The sequence below is a fragment of the Scyliorhinus torazame genome, chromosome 6 (assembly GCF_047496885.1).
Source record: "Scyliorhinus torazame isolate Kashiwa2021f chromosome 6, sScyTor2.1, whole genome shotgun sequence".
Taxonomy (NCBI): Eukaryota; Metazoa; Chordata; class Chondrichthyes; order Carcharhiniformes; family Scyliorhinidae; genus Scyliorhinus; species Scyliorhinus torazame.
The window spans coordinates 220119428-220137463 of record NC_092712.1 but is presented as its reverse complement, the minus strand read 5'-3'; the positions used below and the strand labels follow the sequence as shown (position 1 = coordinate 220137463).

At 36.8% G+C, this 18036-nt stretch overlaps 1 protein-coding gene and 1 long non-coding RNA gene across 2 annotated transcripts in view; one reads left to right on the top strand and one right to left on the bottom strand.

Moving 5' to 3' along the window:
* Window positions 1-1542, top strand: part of snx10b (sorting nexin 10b) — an 88591-nt gene extending 87049 nt beyond the window's left edge. The window contains exons 6-7 of the mRNA XM_072509441.1: window positions 579-788; window positions 1170-1542. Coding sequence (XP_072365542.1) covers window positions 579-753 — 175 coding nt within the window. The 3' untranslated portion in view covers window positions 754-788; window positions 1170-1542. The remainder of the gene's footprint in view (window positions 1-578; window positions 789-1169) is intronic.
* LOC140425302 (uncharacterized) lies at window positions 155-10882 on the bottom strand. The gene is made up of 2 exons (XR_011947819.1): window positions 10594-10882; window positions 155-736 (listed from the first exon to the last, which is right to left on the bottom strand). It is a non-coding gene; the product is annotated as an uncharacterized lncRNA (long non-coding RNA).
* Between the last annotated feature and the right edge of the window lie 7154 nt (window positions 10883-18036).

Genomic DNA, 18036 nt, shown 5'->3' with positions numbered 1-18036 from the left:
CCTACATATAAATTCCAAATGTTAAATTGACCAATGAATGTGAATTTTATCATTTTCTGATTTTCTTCTGGCATCTCTCTCAATTATTCAATCCTAGGGTATGAGTGAGTGTTGGTGGGATATGCATCTACAGAGAACATCATACAAAAGAGAATTTCACTGCCGAACCAAGTCATTGTTAACTTTTACACATGCACGTGCAGTGCACTCACAGCTTTGGCTGCTATATCCAAGAATTGAAAACATGCCTTTTTCAAATCTGCACCCCACAACTAACGCAAAGGTACTGACACAATTATATTGTTGCCATGCCTGGAACTGGGACAGCATAAACCTGCTTCCTGGCTCAGCTACTTAACTGCTTTAACTGACTGAGCTGTTGACTCAGTACTGGTATTTTTAATACACTACTGTAAGCTATTTTTTTTGTAAAGAACAGTATGAAATTAGAAATCTTCCTAAATCTTTAGTTAAACTCCGACAGGTATTACACATGAGATCTTTTATCGTTTTGCATACTATCATTGTGTACATTTTGCAGAAGGCACTTAAGGTGATTTTGTTTTGGTGTGTTGCAGAGTATTGAAGATCAACATCCTCCTTTCTGATAGCAGATTGCACCTCTTCTTGCAGACACAGCTAGACCCTACAGAGATCGAGGCCTGTGTCTCGGGTCAGACTGAATACACGGTTGCTGATGCAGTTCATAGGCATGCCACTTCTACCAGAAGGTTCCCTGTAGAGGAAGCATAGAAAGTAAAGAGTTGTTTAGATTTAAACTACGAAAGGTATTTCATATGATGCCTTACTTTGTAATTTTAATTCAACATAGACATCATTTTTTAAAAAAGCGTTGTTAATTGAACACATTTTTATAGAGCTGTGACAGCTCATCATAGAAAGCTGCTCACACCTACACACTGAATTAATGAACGCAGTGGAAATTCAATTATCTGCATTCTGATTATCTGAATTTCATTTTGTTAGACTTGGGTTATTTCCTTTTAAATTATCTAGCAAAAAATATCAGACTCTACTCCAAACACCTAATTAAAAGACCAAATTTCCTGTCTCTCTGTGACTGGAGATAATTAAGGTTCTCCTCTGTTACTCAGGCTTTAACTGTGTTGTAGAAACCAATTTCCTCTTTATTATTTTATTTTCATCAGCACTTCATCCTCGGGGCTTGGAAATGGCAGCAATGACAACAACGCAAAGCTGTAAAAGATGAACATTGCGAGAATCTGTTTTGTGGCTCATTTTCTGCTTTGGGCATATGTTCAGAATCTACAGTCCAGACTGCTGATTATCCAAATGTATATCGCCAAATGGACCTCATTCACAAAAGAAATTTGTGAAAGCCCAGATTGATGCACTTTTTCTTCATGGACAGAAAAATAATGCCTATTTGTGCCGACAATGAACATTGTTCAGTCACTTTCTGACTGTGAGATGCTGTATTTTTAATTGCAGCTTCTGGGATGAAGGGGCGTAAGACATATACAATTGCAGTAAGCATCAGAATAAATGATACAAAAACTATTGCGAGTAGTAAAATATGTGTTTTTTTAAACATGACCACTAACTAATCTAAAACTTTTGGATCCTCTGACTGCAATCTATGTTTGTAGGGAGCAACATGCACTCTATTCACACCAATCTCACTGTTAACAGAGATCTGTCATACAAGAGCTGCTGTTCCTTGGAAGAAAATAATGTGATGCACTTGGGGGGGGGGGGGGGGGGGGGGGGGGGGGGAGAAATGTCATCCAATCATTCACAAATCACACTTGGACTCATTTTATGCAAATGAATCACTCAGTGTCTTGACTTAGCAACTTGTTTGCCATAGAAACTTTTTATTTTAATCTGTAAATGTAATAGTTGTTTGATCAGGAGGGGAAAATTCACTGGTTAAAAACTGAAGCAGTAACTTTAGTTATAGCTTAACCTTATGTTGAGTAACAGTGCACTGTGCTCCATTAAAACAGCTTGTAATTTTTTGGGGAATCCAAACTCCAAACCATAGAAACTTTTGATTTTAATCTGTAAATGTAATAGTTGTTTGATCAGGAGGGGAAAATTCACTGGTTAAAAACTGAAGCAGTAACTTTAGTTATAGCTTAACCTTTTGTTGAGTTACAGTGCACTGTGCTCCATTAAAACAGCTTGTAATTTTTTGGGGAATCCAAACTCCAAACCATAGAAACTTTTGATTTTAATCTGTAAATGTAATAGTTGTTTGATCAGGAGGGGAAAATTCACTGGTTAAAAACTGAAGCAGTAACTTTAGTTATAGCTTAACCTTTTGTTGAGTTACAGTGCACTGTGCTCCATTAAAACAGCTTGTAATTTTTTGGGGAATCCAAACTCAAAATGTTTTATGAGCACAGCTTTACACCTGTAAACGTCACTCTATTTACTGCACTTACAACGGAATTATATCATTGAGATTAAACTTGTACTTGGCAAGGTAGAGAATTGTTCATTTGATTTAGTAAGCTGAAGTGTTATTTTAACTGTATAGAAGATATTTTGGTTGTGTTGGCTGTTAGTTTGACTCTGATTTAAAAAAAAAATGTATTCTTGCTCCTTCCAGCAATTATTTTTGGTCTTCAAATTGCTTAAGTACCCAGTTTAGATAACAGGAAGTTAGCAGGATCGATTCCTGGTTTTGGCTGAGGTGGGGGTGCTGCAATTAGTCACAGGACCCTTCAGGTTGCCTGGCTCCCTGCTCCTGATTGTTAGAGAGCAAATGCTACTAGGAAAACACGTGTTGGTATTGAATAAGGACAGAATCAGGCTCTGTTCTGATATCCTTCTGAACAACCAGTCTGCCAATAACTGGTTCCAGGCTTTCTTATGAAAATGGTCACTAGGCTGAGGGAACAGAGGGAGACCACTGCTTGTGGAATCTTGACCCAGTAGGGAGCTAATACCTTCATGGAAGGGAGAAGATTGATTTGGGAATGTGTTGGAAATCAGCTTGTTAAACAACAAAAAATTCCACCAGCATTCATAATTTACTATTTTGAAGATGGTGAACTAATGTGCAACTTTAACATTCTACCCAAAAATGTAACTATATTTTTAAAAATTACTTATTTTTATCTTGTGTTCTAAGGATATTCATCTTTGAATCATTATACACTCCAATAGCTTAATTATTTAACTATTTATCCTGAAAACAATTTGCAATGAACTTTTCTGTCCTGATTTTATCAAGAAAATTTACATATTCAAGTTACTACTGAGATTATTTTGGTTACATTGATGCCTCTGTATACGGTTGAAATGAGTAGTCTAGTTAGACTGGTGAAACTGGGTTTAGTGCTGAATTGGATTTTCTCTTGTTACTAAAGGGTATGGTTTAATAATGCTCAAATAATTATTTTCCTTTCTACTAAATAATGCAAAAAGAACTTTTGGGAGCTGTAAGTCTCTGATCTATGTGTAACGAAAAAGATTCATTATTTGTCTCCTTGATGCTGTGAATCTGGATTTGTCTTGGTGATTTTTTAAAATAGCTGCAATTTATTATTTGTTTAGCCCGTTGGCCATGGAAATGCAATCCGTGAGAGCTGGCAAATAAACTCTGCAATCTGGATTAGTTTTGTAGGAAAATGTTTAGACAGTGAAAAAATAAGCTGGAACTTCACTAGATGGCTCATAGTGTGCTCTGCTTCACTTGATTTGTCTAAAAGTTTCTTCTCTTTGGACTTTTTTTCAAAAGCCAATGTTTACAGAACTGTGCACTACTGTACTTTTTATTATTTAAATAATTTTTTCAAAATGTATGTAATTTGCAAAATATTCTGATTGACGAAACAGTGCAGGGTAGATCATTGATAATCTGATGCGTAAAATGAACCTATGGTCTGGTAACCTGCAGGAATTCTTACTATTCTGGAGACTGAAGTGATGGAATGCTTTGTGAGGCAAAATTAAGTGCAAAGGTTTAAACATTTAACAAATGTACATGTTTAGTGATAGGGAAACCAAATCTGAAACTTTGTAAGCTATATATATATATATATATACAGACTCTTTCTTTATCTTTCAGCACTGCTGTAGGCCATTAGCACCCAGTTTGTCAAGAGGTCTGTTTTCCCTGACCATATGGCATTAGGTGGTTATGAAAGACATTCTGGCTTGTCTAGACCAATTAACGGACTCTGGTACTATTGCACCATACATTGCTTGACAGCTTAGTGGGCTTTAGATTGTAATCTAAATGTTGTTGCGCACTTAAGGTGCTCCTCGACTATAAATTGCCACCACATTTTTTTTTATTTGGTACTGATTTTTTGTTGAAATAACATGGAAGCTGACCCTTTTTAAAAATCTTAGTGATTCTCGGTTCACCTAAAACTGTCGGTACATTTGTAGAATGTTGTATTATACAATAACTAAAAGCAAAGTTCAGATGGGGTGCAGAAAATATTTTGAAGACTTCCATGGCTTTTTCAGGAGCCATCAGGATACAATCTGAAATTTCATCTTTAATTGTAGGTTTATCATTTTTCCTTGCATACTTGCAAAGATGCCTGCATTGAAATATGTGGGCTTTGTTCACTTAGAGTAGCCAATTCTTTATTTTCCAATTAAAGGGCAATTTAGCATGGCCAACTCACCTACCCTACACATCTCTTTAGGGTGTGGGGGTGAGACCCACATAGACACAGAGAATGTGCAAACTCCACATGGACAGTGGCCCGGGGCCTGATTGTACCCGAGACCTCGGTACTGTGAGGCAGCAGTGCTAACCACTGCGCTACTGTGCTGCCCCTGGTGTTTTATTTTTAATAAGAACACCTAAATGAGAAAATGTAATCTTTCTGCAGCTACATTTAATCTTTCCAATCTCCTCTTCTATGACACTGATTCCTATGTTATGGCATCTAATTGCATTTTTAATAACGTGAATGAAATGTTGGTCTTTATGTCCTTGTTTGGGGAATCATTCTGTCCATTTATTTTGTGGATGTTTATTGTGGTAACCATTTAGAACTTGCTGTTTGCTTTGCTTTCTTTTTACTTTGATTTTATAATTTTGATACTTTATAGGAATCTTAGTTTACTTTATCTGTACTATTTTTAATATTCATACTTTGAGGTCATACTAAGGACTTTCTAAACTGTGGGTAGAATTCTGCTAAACCAATGCAAAAGGCGAGGAATTTCAAGTGCAGGTTATGTCCATCACTAATCTTTGTCGCTGGTTTAAGGACACTGCTGGTAGTTAGATATGTCCCCAGATCAAATTAATCACCAGTGAGTTTCTTCCAATTGTGACTGCAGCACTATAAAGAGGCTCCTAATTTCATTTTGGCACAATGATACTAATAGGTACCTTTTATAAAGGGTTTTAAGTATACCTTAAATATATTAATCACGACCGCAACATGCGCTAGGCTCAGCCTGATCCAATTCAAGGTCGTCCACCAGGCCCACATGACAGTGTCCCGGATGAGTAAATTCTTTGGACTGGAGGACAGGTGCACCAGATGTGAAGGAGGACCAGTGAACCATGTCCACATGTTCTGGGCATGTCCAAAACTCAGGGGGTACTGGCAGGGATTCGCGGACGTTGTGTCCCAGGTACTGAAAACAAGGGTGGTGATGAGTCCAGAGGTGGCAATCTTTGGGGTTTCGGAGGACCTGGGAGTCCAGGAGGACCCGGGAGACCAGGAGGAGAGGCAGACGTTCTAGCCTTTGCTTCCCTGGTAGCCCGGAGACGGATATTATTAGCATGGAGGAATTCTCGGAAATCGGAGGCCTGGCTATCGGACATGGCGAGCTTCCTCGGTCTGGAGAAAATTAAGTTCACCCTGAGAGGGTCACTGTCAGGGTTCGCCCGGAGGTGGCAACCATTTATCGACTTCTTCGGGAAAATTAATCGTCAGGGGGGGGGGGAGAGCACGGGAGAGGGGGGGTTAGGGCAACATAGATTAGGGGGTTAATTAGGCGGGTCCTTGTGGGATGGGAGCTGGTTTTTGCACTATGTTGATTGTTCTTTGCACACTGTTCTGTACTGTTGCTGTTTATTATGCCAAAATGCCTCAATAAAATTGTTTATTAAGAAAAAAGAAAAAAAAAATTAATCAAGTGTACATTAATGAACCTATTAATGGTTCTGTACAGGTATTGAAAGTCGCTTTTTAGTTTTTAAAATCGGGTACTCCCAGGTAGTGGACTAGGTACACTTATTGAAAATGCTTATTTTTTGTTATATACCGTTTTGGTTGTACTAATAAAACAGCACCAACACTCCAGTGCATCAAGTAAAGTTTATTAGTGAAAGAAAAACAATAAATCAATTGCATTCTAAAATACTTACTACCTGATTGTTCTGGTTCATAAAAGATTTTACGCTTGTGAATATGGAAATAAGTTGGAACGAAACTGGAACCACAACTCCTGAAAACTATCACGGTTTTTGCTGGATTGCCATTTGTGTCCCAAGTGGAAACTCCAGACCCCCAATCTTTACTCATTCCTTTCACATTTAGGATTAGACTCTTTCTTTTGCATCTACATATTTTTAGTGCAAAAACAAAAACTGGAGCACTTGTTTAAACTGTGGTTCAGTGTCTACATTTTCATAGCCTTAACATAACTTTTTTGTAACTTTTATTCCAGCATTTTGATTACATACCCTAGATTCTTATTGCTTCGATCCATTGAACAATTAAAATTATTTTGTCTCTCTGTACCACCAATTCAGCACAAGTCAAATTGTTTATCTCTTACATGTTTTTTAACCTGTTATACTTTAATAATAAAGGGCATTTGTCGGTTCAGTTGCATAATTAATTTGAATTCCAATGCAAATAATTTGCTGCATTCTCTGATGCTACTATCCTGCCTAATTTCTACAACTGAAAACTAATTTATTAGTTGCTTTCAGCATCCAGATAATTTTTGTAGATTGTTTCAATGGGTATCCAAGAAACTGCAATCTTAAACTCATTCACTGTGGTCAAGACTAAGCTTTAAAAAAATTGTAGCTGTTAGAAAGTCTTGTACCAATTGATGGATATTTTGTAGTGGAACATTCAAAGATAACTAGCAAAACTACGACTGTAATCTGAATTGTCTCCCATTATTATTAACTTGAGTTACCCAATTATGGAAATTAAGTGAAATAATTAAGAAATTGTATCTGATTCAGATACTACCTATAGAATATAAAGTTGTGATGTTCTAAGTGAAGAAGCAAAGTGTGCTAAGCAAATTGAGTAGAAAAACTGGTTTCTCAATCAGTTGCTGATTGACTTACGGCAAATAAATGTGTTTCTCCGGCATACATTAATCTTTGAAGTAGGGCAGCATGGTGGCACAGTGGTTAGCATTGCTGCCTCACGGCGCCAAGATCCCAGGTTTGATCCCGGCTCTGGGACACTGTCTGTGGAGTTTGCACATTCTCACTGTATTTGTGTGGGTTTCGCCCCCACAACCGAAAGATGTGCAGGGTAGGTGGATTGGTCACGTTCAATTGCCCTTAATTGAAAAAAAAATTAATTGGGTACGCTAAATTTTTTGAAAAATATCTTTGCGAAGTAGATTATTTTAGTGTCACCAAATACCTAAAGCAAGCATTGTTCCAGGATTATACAACTACAATTTACAGATACATTGTTTTTATTCAATTGCAAAGCACATCATTCTTTGCATAAAATCTTTTAACATCGTATGACCAGGAAACACACATACATGAATGTTATTTCTTAAAATAATCCAAAGGCCTATTTATCTGTAATTTGCCCTACTAATGACATTTCTAACTTTATTATCTAGGACTAATGTATTAATATTATATATTTTTTAAGGGGCAATTTAGCATGGCCAATCCACCTACCCTGTACATCTTTGGGTTGTGCGGGTGAGACCCACGCAGACATAGGGAGAATGTGGGAACTCCACATGGACAGTAGCCCAAGGCCGATCAAACCTGGGTCCTCGGTGCCGTGAGGCAGCAGTGCTAACTACTGCACCACCGTGCCACCCTTATATTTAGTATGGCAAAATCTAGCCATTCTATTAATATATCTGGGGTGATGTTTTTCTTTCTAATCCCCCCACCACCTCAAAGTTTTCCGTGGTTATCTGAATATACATTAAGCAAATTTGTGCACTAAACACTGCACTATACATGACAAATACCCAGGCAATTTTTTGTACCACTTTACAAATGATGAATTTTACTTTAGCGCATAGAACATCAGTTATGGCTAAAGGTGAAAAATATTCACAGGTGAGGATGATGGTAGCCTATGGAAAAGCTGCAAATTTGGTTTTAAGTTTTCTGAAAATGGACAATTTGTAGGATATTCCTCCTTTCTCTACAAGCCCTCAAAAATGAAAGATGTGTAAACTGCATTTGGATATAATTCATTAAGCAGCAGATAACAACCTGGGTTGACTGACAATAGACTGGGCAAATTTGATTAACACAACATTTACCAGGTTTCTTGTCATTTGAACCAAATGTGAACTTACCTTTTTTAATGTTATATTTACAATTTTGGATGGAGCCTGATTGCTGTATAATTTTTGAAGTCTGTATTCTTTTGAAAATGATATCTACTTTGCTCATGGTGCGACAGTGGGAAGACCTGATTGGAGGAGTAACAAAAAAGGCAGGCACTGGTGGAGAGCAGAGTACTGTAGATCTTGTATTCATAACCACCAGATTTTGACAACTTAGCTGGCTTTTTAATTTTTTTTCAGGAAACCATGTTTCTTCGAGTTTGCCACAGGGCATTCTCCATTGACCTAACTATAGTGTGAATTTGATTGAGTGCAATTCGTGCATAGTTTTTGGGGTAGTTTTCTCAGTAACTAAATTGGTTTAAAACAGTATCCTGCGATAACATAGGATACAGAATCTCTCACTCCACCCCCCACTTCTGATTGTAGCCCAGTCGTGACTTAGTTGATCTTTAGTTATCTGATTAACTTTATCTGGTCTCAAATGTCAATGCATCCATAATCCATATTCTGTCTATAAAATATATGAAAAATGAAATATCACAGTTTTTGTATTTAGTATGAAATATTGCAATAGTTAATGGAATGGGAAATGGATGAACCTAAGGTGAACAAGCCACCAGTGTTGAATTTCTGTGTGGCCATGGTTTTGAAGTTCTCCAGTTTTACAAGGCTCCATGCCAATTAGTAAGGCTCTAAATTTGCCCCTAGATCTGATTTGCCATTTTTTAAAAGAAAAGCTCTCGCAAGGTGAGATAGTCCAAAGTTCGACTGTGAATTTATTGTTTAGAGTTTAGACTAATCCTTAAATTTAAAATAGTCATCTAGTATTTTTGCAGCCCAGATGGAATCCCTTCATTTGGACAACTTTTTTTTAACAAGACCAGAGCTTTTATAGCCTCGTGTATTTCATCCGGTTCATAACACAATTGTTACTTTGATGTTAGCTACTTCTCTGTTGATGTAGAGTGTTTGTTAGTCTTTTGGGGATCTCTGAAAGTCACCTACTGCACTGTCCCTAACTCTAATGGTAGATGAATTGTTGTGAATGAGATAAGTCGCAATATATTTGGGATCCGAACATAAAACAAATGAATAATGGGGAATAACGCTAAAAATGATTTATTTGAAAGCATTCACGCTGGAAGTGGAGTATTTTTGTCTTGTAGTAAACTTCCGAAGAGAGCCGACTTCTTAATTCGTGGCCGGAAAGCGGCAATTTTGAATGGCTAAAACAATGGCAATATTTTACGATAATTGCCTACTGATTGTTAAAGGCAGATGCTATGTTAATTATATAAAAACACTTAACTTGCTATTTTTGTACCTGACTGCTTTAAACTCGAGTACTTTTCTCTTGGATAAGGCTCAATATAAACATGACCTACTGAAGAACATCTAATTGAAACACTAAACAGCAAAAAAATACACAAAAATAAAAACAATTCATAATTGTGCACGATCAAAGCTAATAATTAGACTCAGTATACACTAACATCATCAGGCAGGAGATGAAGTTTCAAATAATTTTAATCACTGCACTTGCTAAAGATTTAATTGCCCACCACTTTCAGAGGAACTTATTTTACGACCAAAGACTTGCAACGATTATACTTTCACTCATTGTGGTATTTTAAGCGATTTTCCACAGCCCCAGCCGTCAGTGGGCGTCTAAAAAAATTAGGACTGCGTATTTTGGTAAAAAGCCAGAAACTCAACACCAAAATCGACTTAAAATTGGAACAAGGTTGAATGATAGGTTTGCACCACGTCCCATTTTGGAAACAAACAAATTGGTTTTAAATGTACGTCTCTTTTAAAAAAAAAAAAATTAGGCCATGCAGTGGTCCGTAACAAATGTCAGAAACAGACTAAATGACTCCTAGAATAGGTTTTGTATTTGAGCTGTTTTCTGAATCAATGTCACGAAGGCTCAAAAACAAAACCCCAACCAACCCTTTTAACAGCACGAACAACCACGCCAGAAAAAGTATTATTTTTCCTCAACGACGGCTAAATTAAAATGAAAATTTTATAATTATGATCACAGCAACACACTACAAACAAAACACCGGAAAATATAGCACCAGAGCAATGTACCTGTCTATAAAATCCCAGATACTTCTCACCTCAGCCAAGGCCTGGACACTTGAGCTAATGAATAAAAGTTCCGGCTTTTCTCGGAAATACGGATTATTATTTTTTTTTAAGTGTTTTTTTTGGTTGTTGTTGTTGCAGCAATGCTTTCTCTGACAGTAAAGTGCTGTTTGTCGATGCTGGTGGTATTTTCTGTGCCAGTTTCTTTTAGTGGCAGGTAGCGGTAACCCGGCGCCGGTAACCCATAGCAACCGTGTATGAGCCAGCCAGAGGCAGCAGTCAGCATAGCTCCAGCCAGACACAACAAGCACTCGGCGGTGGGGGGCAGGGAGGGGGCACAAGGCATAACAACCCCTCCTCTGCAATAACTTCCAACCACTTACTTTTATAGTTTAAAAAAAAAATAAACTAGGGATCAGTGCGAATCTTTGTTTTAATTCTGGTACCGTATACACCAAATCAATCGTGTAGGCGCCTGGAAAATCGAAACCTAGCTATATTAATAAATTCATCCAACAAAGCAACAAAAAAAATACCCATTTGCAAATTTAGCCACAAGCAATTTATATTAATATAGATAAAATAGCAGCTCTGTCGATTTAGGAAAAACATCAGATACATTGACAATGTTGATTTTAAAAACATTTTTGGGGGACAAAAAATCTCGGCCAAGAGTTGCACCGAACCAAAACAAAAGCTCTTCTAAATTACTGCAGAATACTGTATTTTTAAAAGATCGTTATTTGATTGTGGCTGTTTCTTTCAATAACCAGAAGCACTGAGCAGATGGGAAAGTAACTGGGGATATATGACAGGGACGAGATCTCCACATTAATATAATCAACCTATTTATTGAGCCCACTTTCTATTAGTCTTTATTGTACCTTTATTATATGCTGTGAATAGTATCCATTGATTACAGAATAAAGCTGTAGGCCACCCTCGTTTTCTATATTATCTGGTATAACGGCTATTCTGTTATTCTATTATCGTCTCTTGTTATAATGAAGCAGATCTTGGGATTCAAAGGAGGAAATGCACACACGCTCTCTGTGCGATTGTCTTTGAAACCACAAATCAGTCTCCTTTGTTAAAGCGTTCTTCCAACTAGGAACAACCAATAATTAAGGCAGAGTTAAAGAGCAAATCTTCAAAACAAATAAGCTGACATTCTGTTTAAAATAAATTAACGTAATTTAAAATCGCTGATCTATTTCGACACCATCTTTCATTTTAAACTTTTGTTACAATGATTCCTTTCTTGAAAAATAGATTTGCATATTCTTTCTAACTCACCTGCAAAATGGGGGAACACGTTTAAGCTACATCTATGTTATTTTCCTGAATTGTATTTTTTAGAAAGACAATGGGTCTACAGAATTGTTGATTACATACACCCGCCGCTTATGTGGAGACGAGTTTTTGATCCACTCAAAATAGTACTCTGCATCGGGCTATAGGAGTAAACGTGTTATCAGTGACGGTACAGTAGGTGTCAACTACTGTACGTGGAAAGGTCAATATTAAGCAGCACTGCGTACCCATCTCACACATTATGTCCGAGCGGCGAGCACTGTGTGCCTGTGTCAGCTTCAAAAGATGTATTTTTAAAAATAAGGTGAACCGCTTTCTGTTTACTGATACGATATCTTCGGATTCCCATGACACAATCTGCTAGGTAAAATCTCTGGAAGGCAATCTCTGGTTCCATGTCACAGTCACGGATAATATCTGACCTGCACCTCTCCCCACTCAATCAATCTCCTTTTGTACGTATTAACAAATAAACATATAGGGCCTTAATTTGTTCTTGTATAATATCATCCTAAAAGAAAATGAAGTTGTCAACCGAACTAAGCTTTGCACCTTAAACGAATGATTACAGACACGGTTTATCTTTAGCCTTCAATTTATATATATTGCGGATCACTAAGGGTTTACTTAACAGCAGAAAAAGCAGTATTTTAGTTCGCACACTGCCAATAAAACAACAGATGCTATGATGTATATATGTGTGTGTGATGTAAGATTGCTAAGCGTGCAAAATATCAAAAGCATATAAAATCAGTTACATTCAATTCATTGAGTCATTCAAACATGCTCATTGCGTATTATCGTTTCAAGACAAACCTCCATCTGTCCAGATTTGGGTATTTAATCTGACGTATACGTGTGTACATGAAAAAGAATGTGGAATATACTTTCACTGATATTACGTTCAGTAAGACTATATAATGTGATATTCCTTGATAACCTAATTATTGACACGTTTCGTTCTGCTTGGGTTCTGTCGAACATCTGATCGCTATTTATCATAAACAGATTAGCCATTTGTTATTCTTGGACTGACTTATTTTGTGGAGATATGTGAAAATACTTGGATAATCCTGCATTCGCTGAACGCGTCATCCTTAGGGGTGTCACGTTAGGTGGAAGAATGTAACATTTTTTTTAAAAAATGCGTGTTCAGCGGATTTACAATGTAGAAAAAGGGATCCATTTATTGTGCATTAATTTTAAAGAGCTATAAAGCAAAGGTTAAACCTTGGTCTCGATTAGTTTTAAACAATTAAATGTTGATTTCTAAAGAGTTGACATGAAAGTTGCTTCATAACAATGAATGTAGCAGGATAGACTGCAACGATAGTGGGGGTAATTAAGGGTGGGTTGAGATTCTCTTATATTGCTATTTATTTATGTGTTGCAAATATTGTAGATTTAACTACTTGTTTCATGAAGTAAATTCTAAGAGACTCCGAATTTGCTGGGGGGGGGGGCGGGGGAGCGGTGAGTTCAAGGCGCAGCAAACATCTGGAAGTGCCACTCATCTTCCAAATGTATCTAACTTTCCCCTGTTGGAGGCGCTGGTTCAGTGAAATACACCAGTACCGCTGTCTTACATCCGAGTTTCTGTAAAATAACATCATTGATCACACAGCACCCTTTGTGTTGGAAAAGTAGAGTTTACACCAATGTTCAGGTATCCGTTTCCCAAGAAAAATACAAAATATTTCCGATTTTCCTTATCATTTCAGACAGTATATTAATCGCAGGGGGCTGTGCTACTGGCAAAATTATAACCGGAGCAGTTATTGATTTTCTTAAATTATTGTTATTGCATTAGCACTTAATACATGTTTTTAATAATTGATTTTACATTTTTATAGCTCCTATCATATGAATCACGGCCTGTATTAGAGCTCCATATATTTGATGAAGATTTCTCTGAGGGGATCACGTTGTGCATGCGAGCATTTGGGCTCTTGTAAATCAAGAGAGGAAAATCGGTTTTACTGATGAAGGATTTGAGCTGATTTAATTTAATTTCTTGCTTGTGGAATAACATTATGCAAGGTCTTATTTCTTATCTCTTCGGAACATTGTTGCTTCATAAATTCGAGGTCATTAGGCTAAAATGCTCAAATGAAACACAATGACCTAAAACTGGGCCAGAGAAAACAGGGAAACGCCTAAAACTGGTGTCTTTTACAGAAACGCACCGCGAAAATGTATAACCGCCTGTGTGAATTTGTGCCCCTAACTTTACATTTACAGCATTTTGAGTGTTTAAACTAATTTAAATTGGTCAATTAAATCAGTTGAAAATGAGCCTATTGAAATTGATGTAGGCATGTAAACTGGCTTTGAGGCACTACCTCCCTAATGAAACACTAATGAAAACAACCAGCTGTTCATAGTCCACTTTTCTCTTTATTGATCCTTTGAGGACTGTGGTAGCATTTGCTGTATTTTTTAAAAAATGTTTTAAAATTTAAACACTCTTCACCCATCTTATGGTTAGTTTAAGTTTATTTTAAGTTATATTAAATTCACTAAGTACCACATCTTCAGATGATGCTTGTTTAAACAAGATCTGTGGTTCTGAGAGATGCAAAGGAAATTATCCAGTTTCGCCTGGTATGTCAAGCAGATCCAGATCCATTAAGCAGCCAGCAGTGCTGGCTTGAGAGTTGGGTGCAGGTTATTGCAGCAGTCATCGCGCACCTGGTCTAAGCTTGCTTCTTAATTGGTGTATTGTATTGTCACTCAGTCACTTTAGTTTGACCAATGACTATAGATTCATCATGGTACAGAGTAGACTTACACTGTATTCTAAAACTACTTGTAGGATAACTTCACACAACTTGGGCCTTTGTTCTTTCCCAAAGTGCCATTGTCAGCTATAAAAAAAAAACCCCGCAAGAATAATATATCAATTCACTCAAATACTGTACCACACATACCAGCTGCTGAACACAATAGACCTAAATGACTGACTACATAATGAACCAAGCAGAAGCATGATTAGACAGCATTGCTCACTCTTTGGACTCTAACCTCCAGGTCAGTAAGTTAGGTTTGCTAATGAATCTATTTGATGCGTCAGGTAAAACTGGCCCATTTAAAATGTAGGGGATTAGTCTAGTTTTTAGTTGACATCCCTTTTTTGCTGGTCAGTTCGCATAAAAATAATCCAAAAAGTGTTGTGAAAGCTCCTCTTTGTAACTTAACACCACTCCTCAGCCAAGGAAGAGACTTTACAAGTAACAACATAAAGCGATACATCTGGTTACCATTGTTTTTAACAAGAAAAAGTATGCAGTAATGGGAAAATCTAAAAATAAATTCTAATCAAGGATGCTTCCTTGTGAAAGAAAATGTGTAGATTTAAGTTCGCAACAGTTTCAAAATTCAAATTTGACAGATTTAAAATAAAGTATGAAGCAGCTTATTTATGACAATAAATGGTGTAGTCATTAAATCAATAACTTTTGAGAAATGAATCTCAAGCGTTTTCTAACCTAAAGAATGATCACTATTTCATTTGTTCGAGTGCTGTAAAGGTTAATATCGGAGGTATGTTATGATAGAAAAAGGCAACATTCTTTACTGACATTTACCATTTGCTGCAGCAGATGGTCTTTCCTTAAGTGGTGCTTTTTGTGCAATAACAAAAGCCAAAAGGCCTCATTGAAACACTGTGTCATGAAGTAATGGAATATGTAGGGTCTAGGCTGGAAATACACAATGAATCGAGAAGGTTTTATGTAATTAATTGACCAGTCTTAAATAGTTACTGTGATGTAAGGAATTTGGAACTCATTAATTTGGATCCTGACAGTTTTCATATTAGGACTGGCAAAAATGGATTGGAACGCTCATTCTTTGTAACAGCTAGAATTTTACATGACAGTGAGGTTTAGCAGAAAAAGACCCTGTGTCAGTGTATAGCTGCCTAGCCTGTAATCATCAGCACTGCCGGGTAATAAAAGGTAATGAAAAAGGCAGAAAATAATAACAGAATTCTTTGATGTTAAAAATAAGGGGAAGTAGACCAGTAGAGGGCAGCTGCCACTTTTGTCCTGATTGTATTTTTTTGCAGTGTGATGCTGTATTCGCTGTATATTAAAATGAATAGAATTTGTAAGTAATGAAGTGTTGATCTGTACCCTATTCCTGACAGGCTAATCACAACATTACTCAAGGCAATCAGCAGGGTCATATCAACTCTTGTGCCAGGCCTTTCTAATTAGAAAAAAATAGACACAACATACCAATGCTGAAACTGAAGTTAATTTTCTGTTTTTTCCCCCTTCTTATTTCTAGTTAGCAACCCTTTAGTACGTTACATTATTTAAAAAAAAAATGCAGTGTGAGTTTTGAAAATGTCATAATTGTCAAGTAAAAATGTATCCATTGTGTTTGGAGTGGACAGTGTATACTGATAGACATGCATAGTAGTCACAGTTCTTTTAGATCATTGTACCAGTGAGGAAATATTGCTCTTTGAACTAAATCTGAGCAAAACTTTATTCCAGAATTACTTGGCTATATCAACAAAGCCCCACCAAAGGAAAGCAAATTTTTAGTATTAATACACCAGAAGTTCGGCAAAGTGACAAGACCAAGAGTTAAGGCCTCCAGACAGAAAACTGAAAGATGAGCATGTTGTATCTGCTTTTTTCTTGATATTACTTGCATATTATACATCATTCACTAACTGCATGCTGCGTCCTAGCTTTATGCAAATTGTAACATGATGGACCAGTATCAGCAGGTACTGATTATAAAATGTTGCTGTATAAAACAGAATTACCCTTGAACATTTTCCTATCACTAGATTAGATTTATACAGTTTTGTCATTTTCCTGTCAACCTTTGGCTTTGTGTGCAGGGGGAAATTAAGCTCAGATTGGAATAGATTTCTCTGCACATCCTCAGGGTTAAATTAGTTATGATCAGTGTATTAAACAGGAAACAATTTTGCCCACACTCTGTCAAGACTTGATACTAAAATTTAACAGGGGCATGACATTGTCTGAAAAAACAATCATTTTTTTAATTTGAAATTTCATGGATATAAAATATTGCACACAAAACAAAGAGACCAACAGCAACATCATAATTAGAACATTTTGTAAAATAATCTATTGTCTCACAAAATCTAAGTTCACATAAATACTGTGTAGCTAAATGATCGTGTTACACTTGCTGGACAGCTAATTAGTTCAAGATGGCAGTTTAGCATGGAGGTTAGAGTCCAGGGTGCATGTGGTTAATTTAATAAACTGATTATTGATACATGCAGCGCTTCCTTTGAATGGAGATTTTAAAACAAGGTCCCAGCTTCCCTTTCAGATGGGTGTAAAAAAATCCCATGATATTATTCCGAGATGAACAGGGGAGTTCTACTGATGACTTGGCTAACATTGATCCAATATTCTTAAAACCCTTTACTTAGATATTGGTGTTTGTGGGACCTTGTGTCCAAACTGCCTGTTGCATATCTTTATGTAATAAGTGATCACATTTCAAAAGAAACACATAGGATATCCCGAAGCACTTCAGAACCAAAGGTCATTAAAGTCTCTTGCATAAGTGCAAGTTCTTTCTGTTTTAACTTTAGTTACTTCAGATTGTCTTTGAAACAAAACAAATCCAGAGTGGACCTGTTTTGAATTACAATGTGTGAGAAAAATAACTATGGCCCTAAATTATGCTATTGTATAAATGTATATTTATTTGTCTGAAATCCCCTATCCCCTTTTGGTTCATTTAGAATGGGATAATCCTTCTGGTAAAGTAGTAAAAAGCAATTTTGGAGAATGAGGTAAGCATACATTTGCAGCAGACCCAAGGAAAGTTGGAGGCCTGTGTATTTTTCAACTAAAATGTATATAATTGTTGGATTCTAAATCTCCTAGATTTGATTATTGCTAGCTGAGGTCAACTGGAATGGTGGCACAATTGGTCCCAACTTCCTCAATGTAGGAAGAAGAAAAAACAACCAAGGTTCCTGCTTGTGATTGGCGTTCAGTGACCCCTGCTAGAAAGTGTGCCTGTGGAACTAGAATTAGGACTGAATTAGCTGTGATACTATCCGGCCATTGCATGGTTGGCTACCGAGTGTCATTGCAAATGTGTTATGGATGAATAATGGCCACT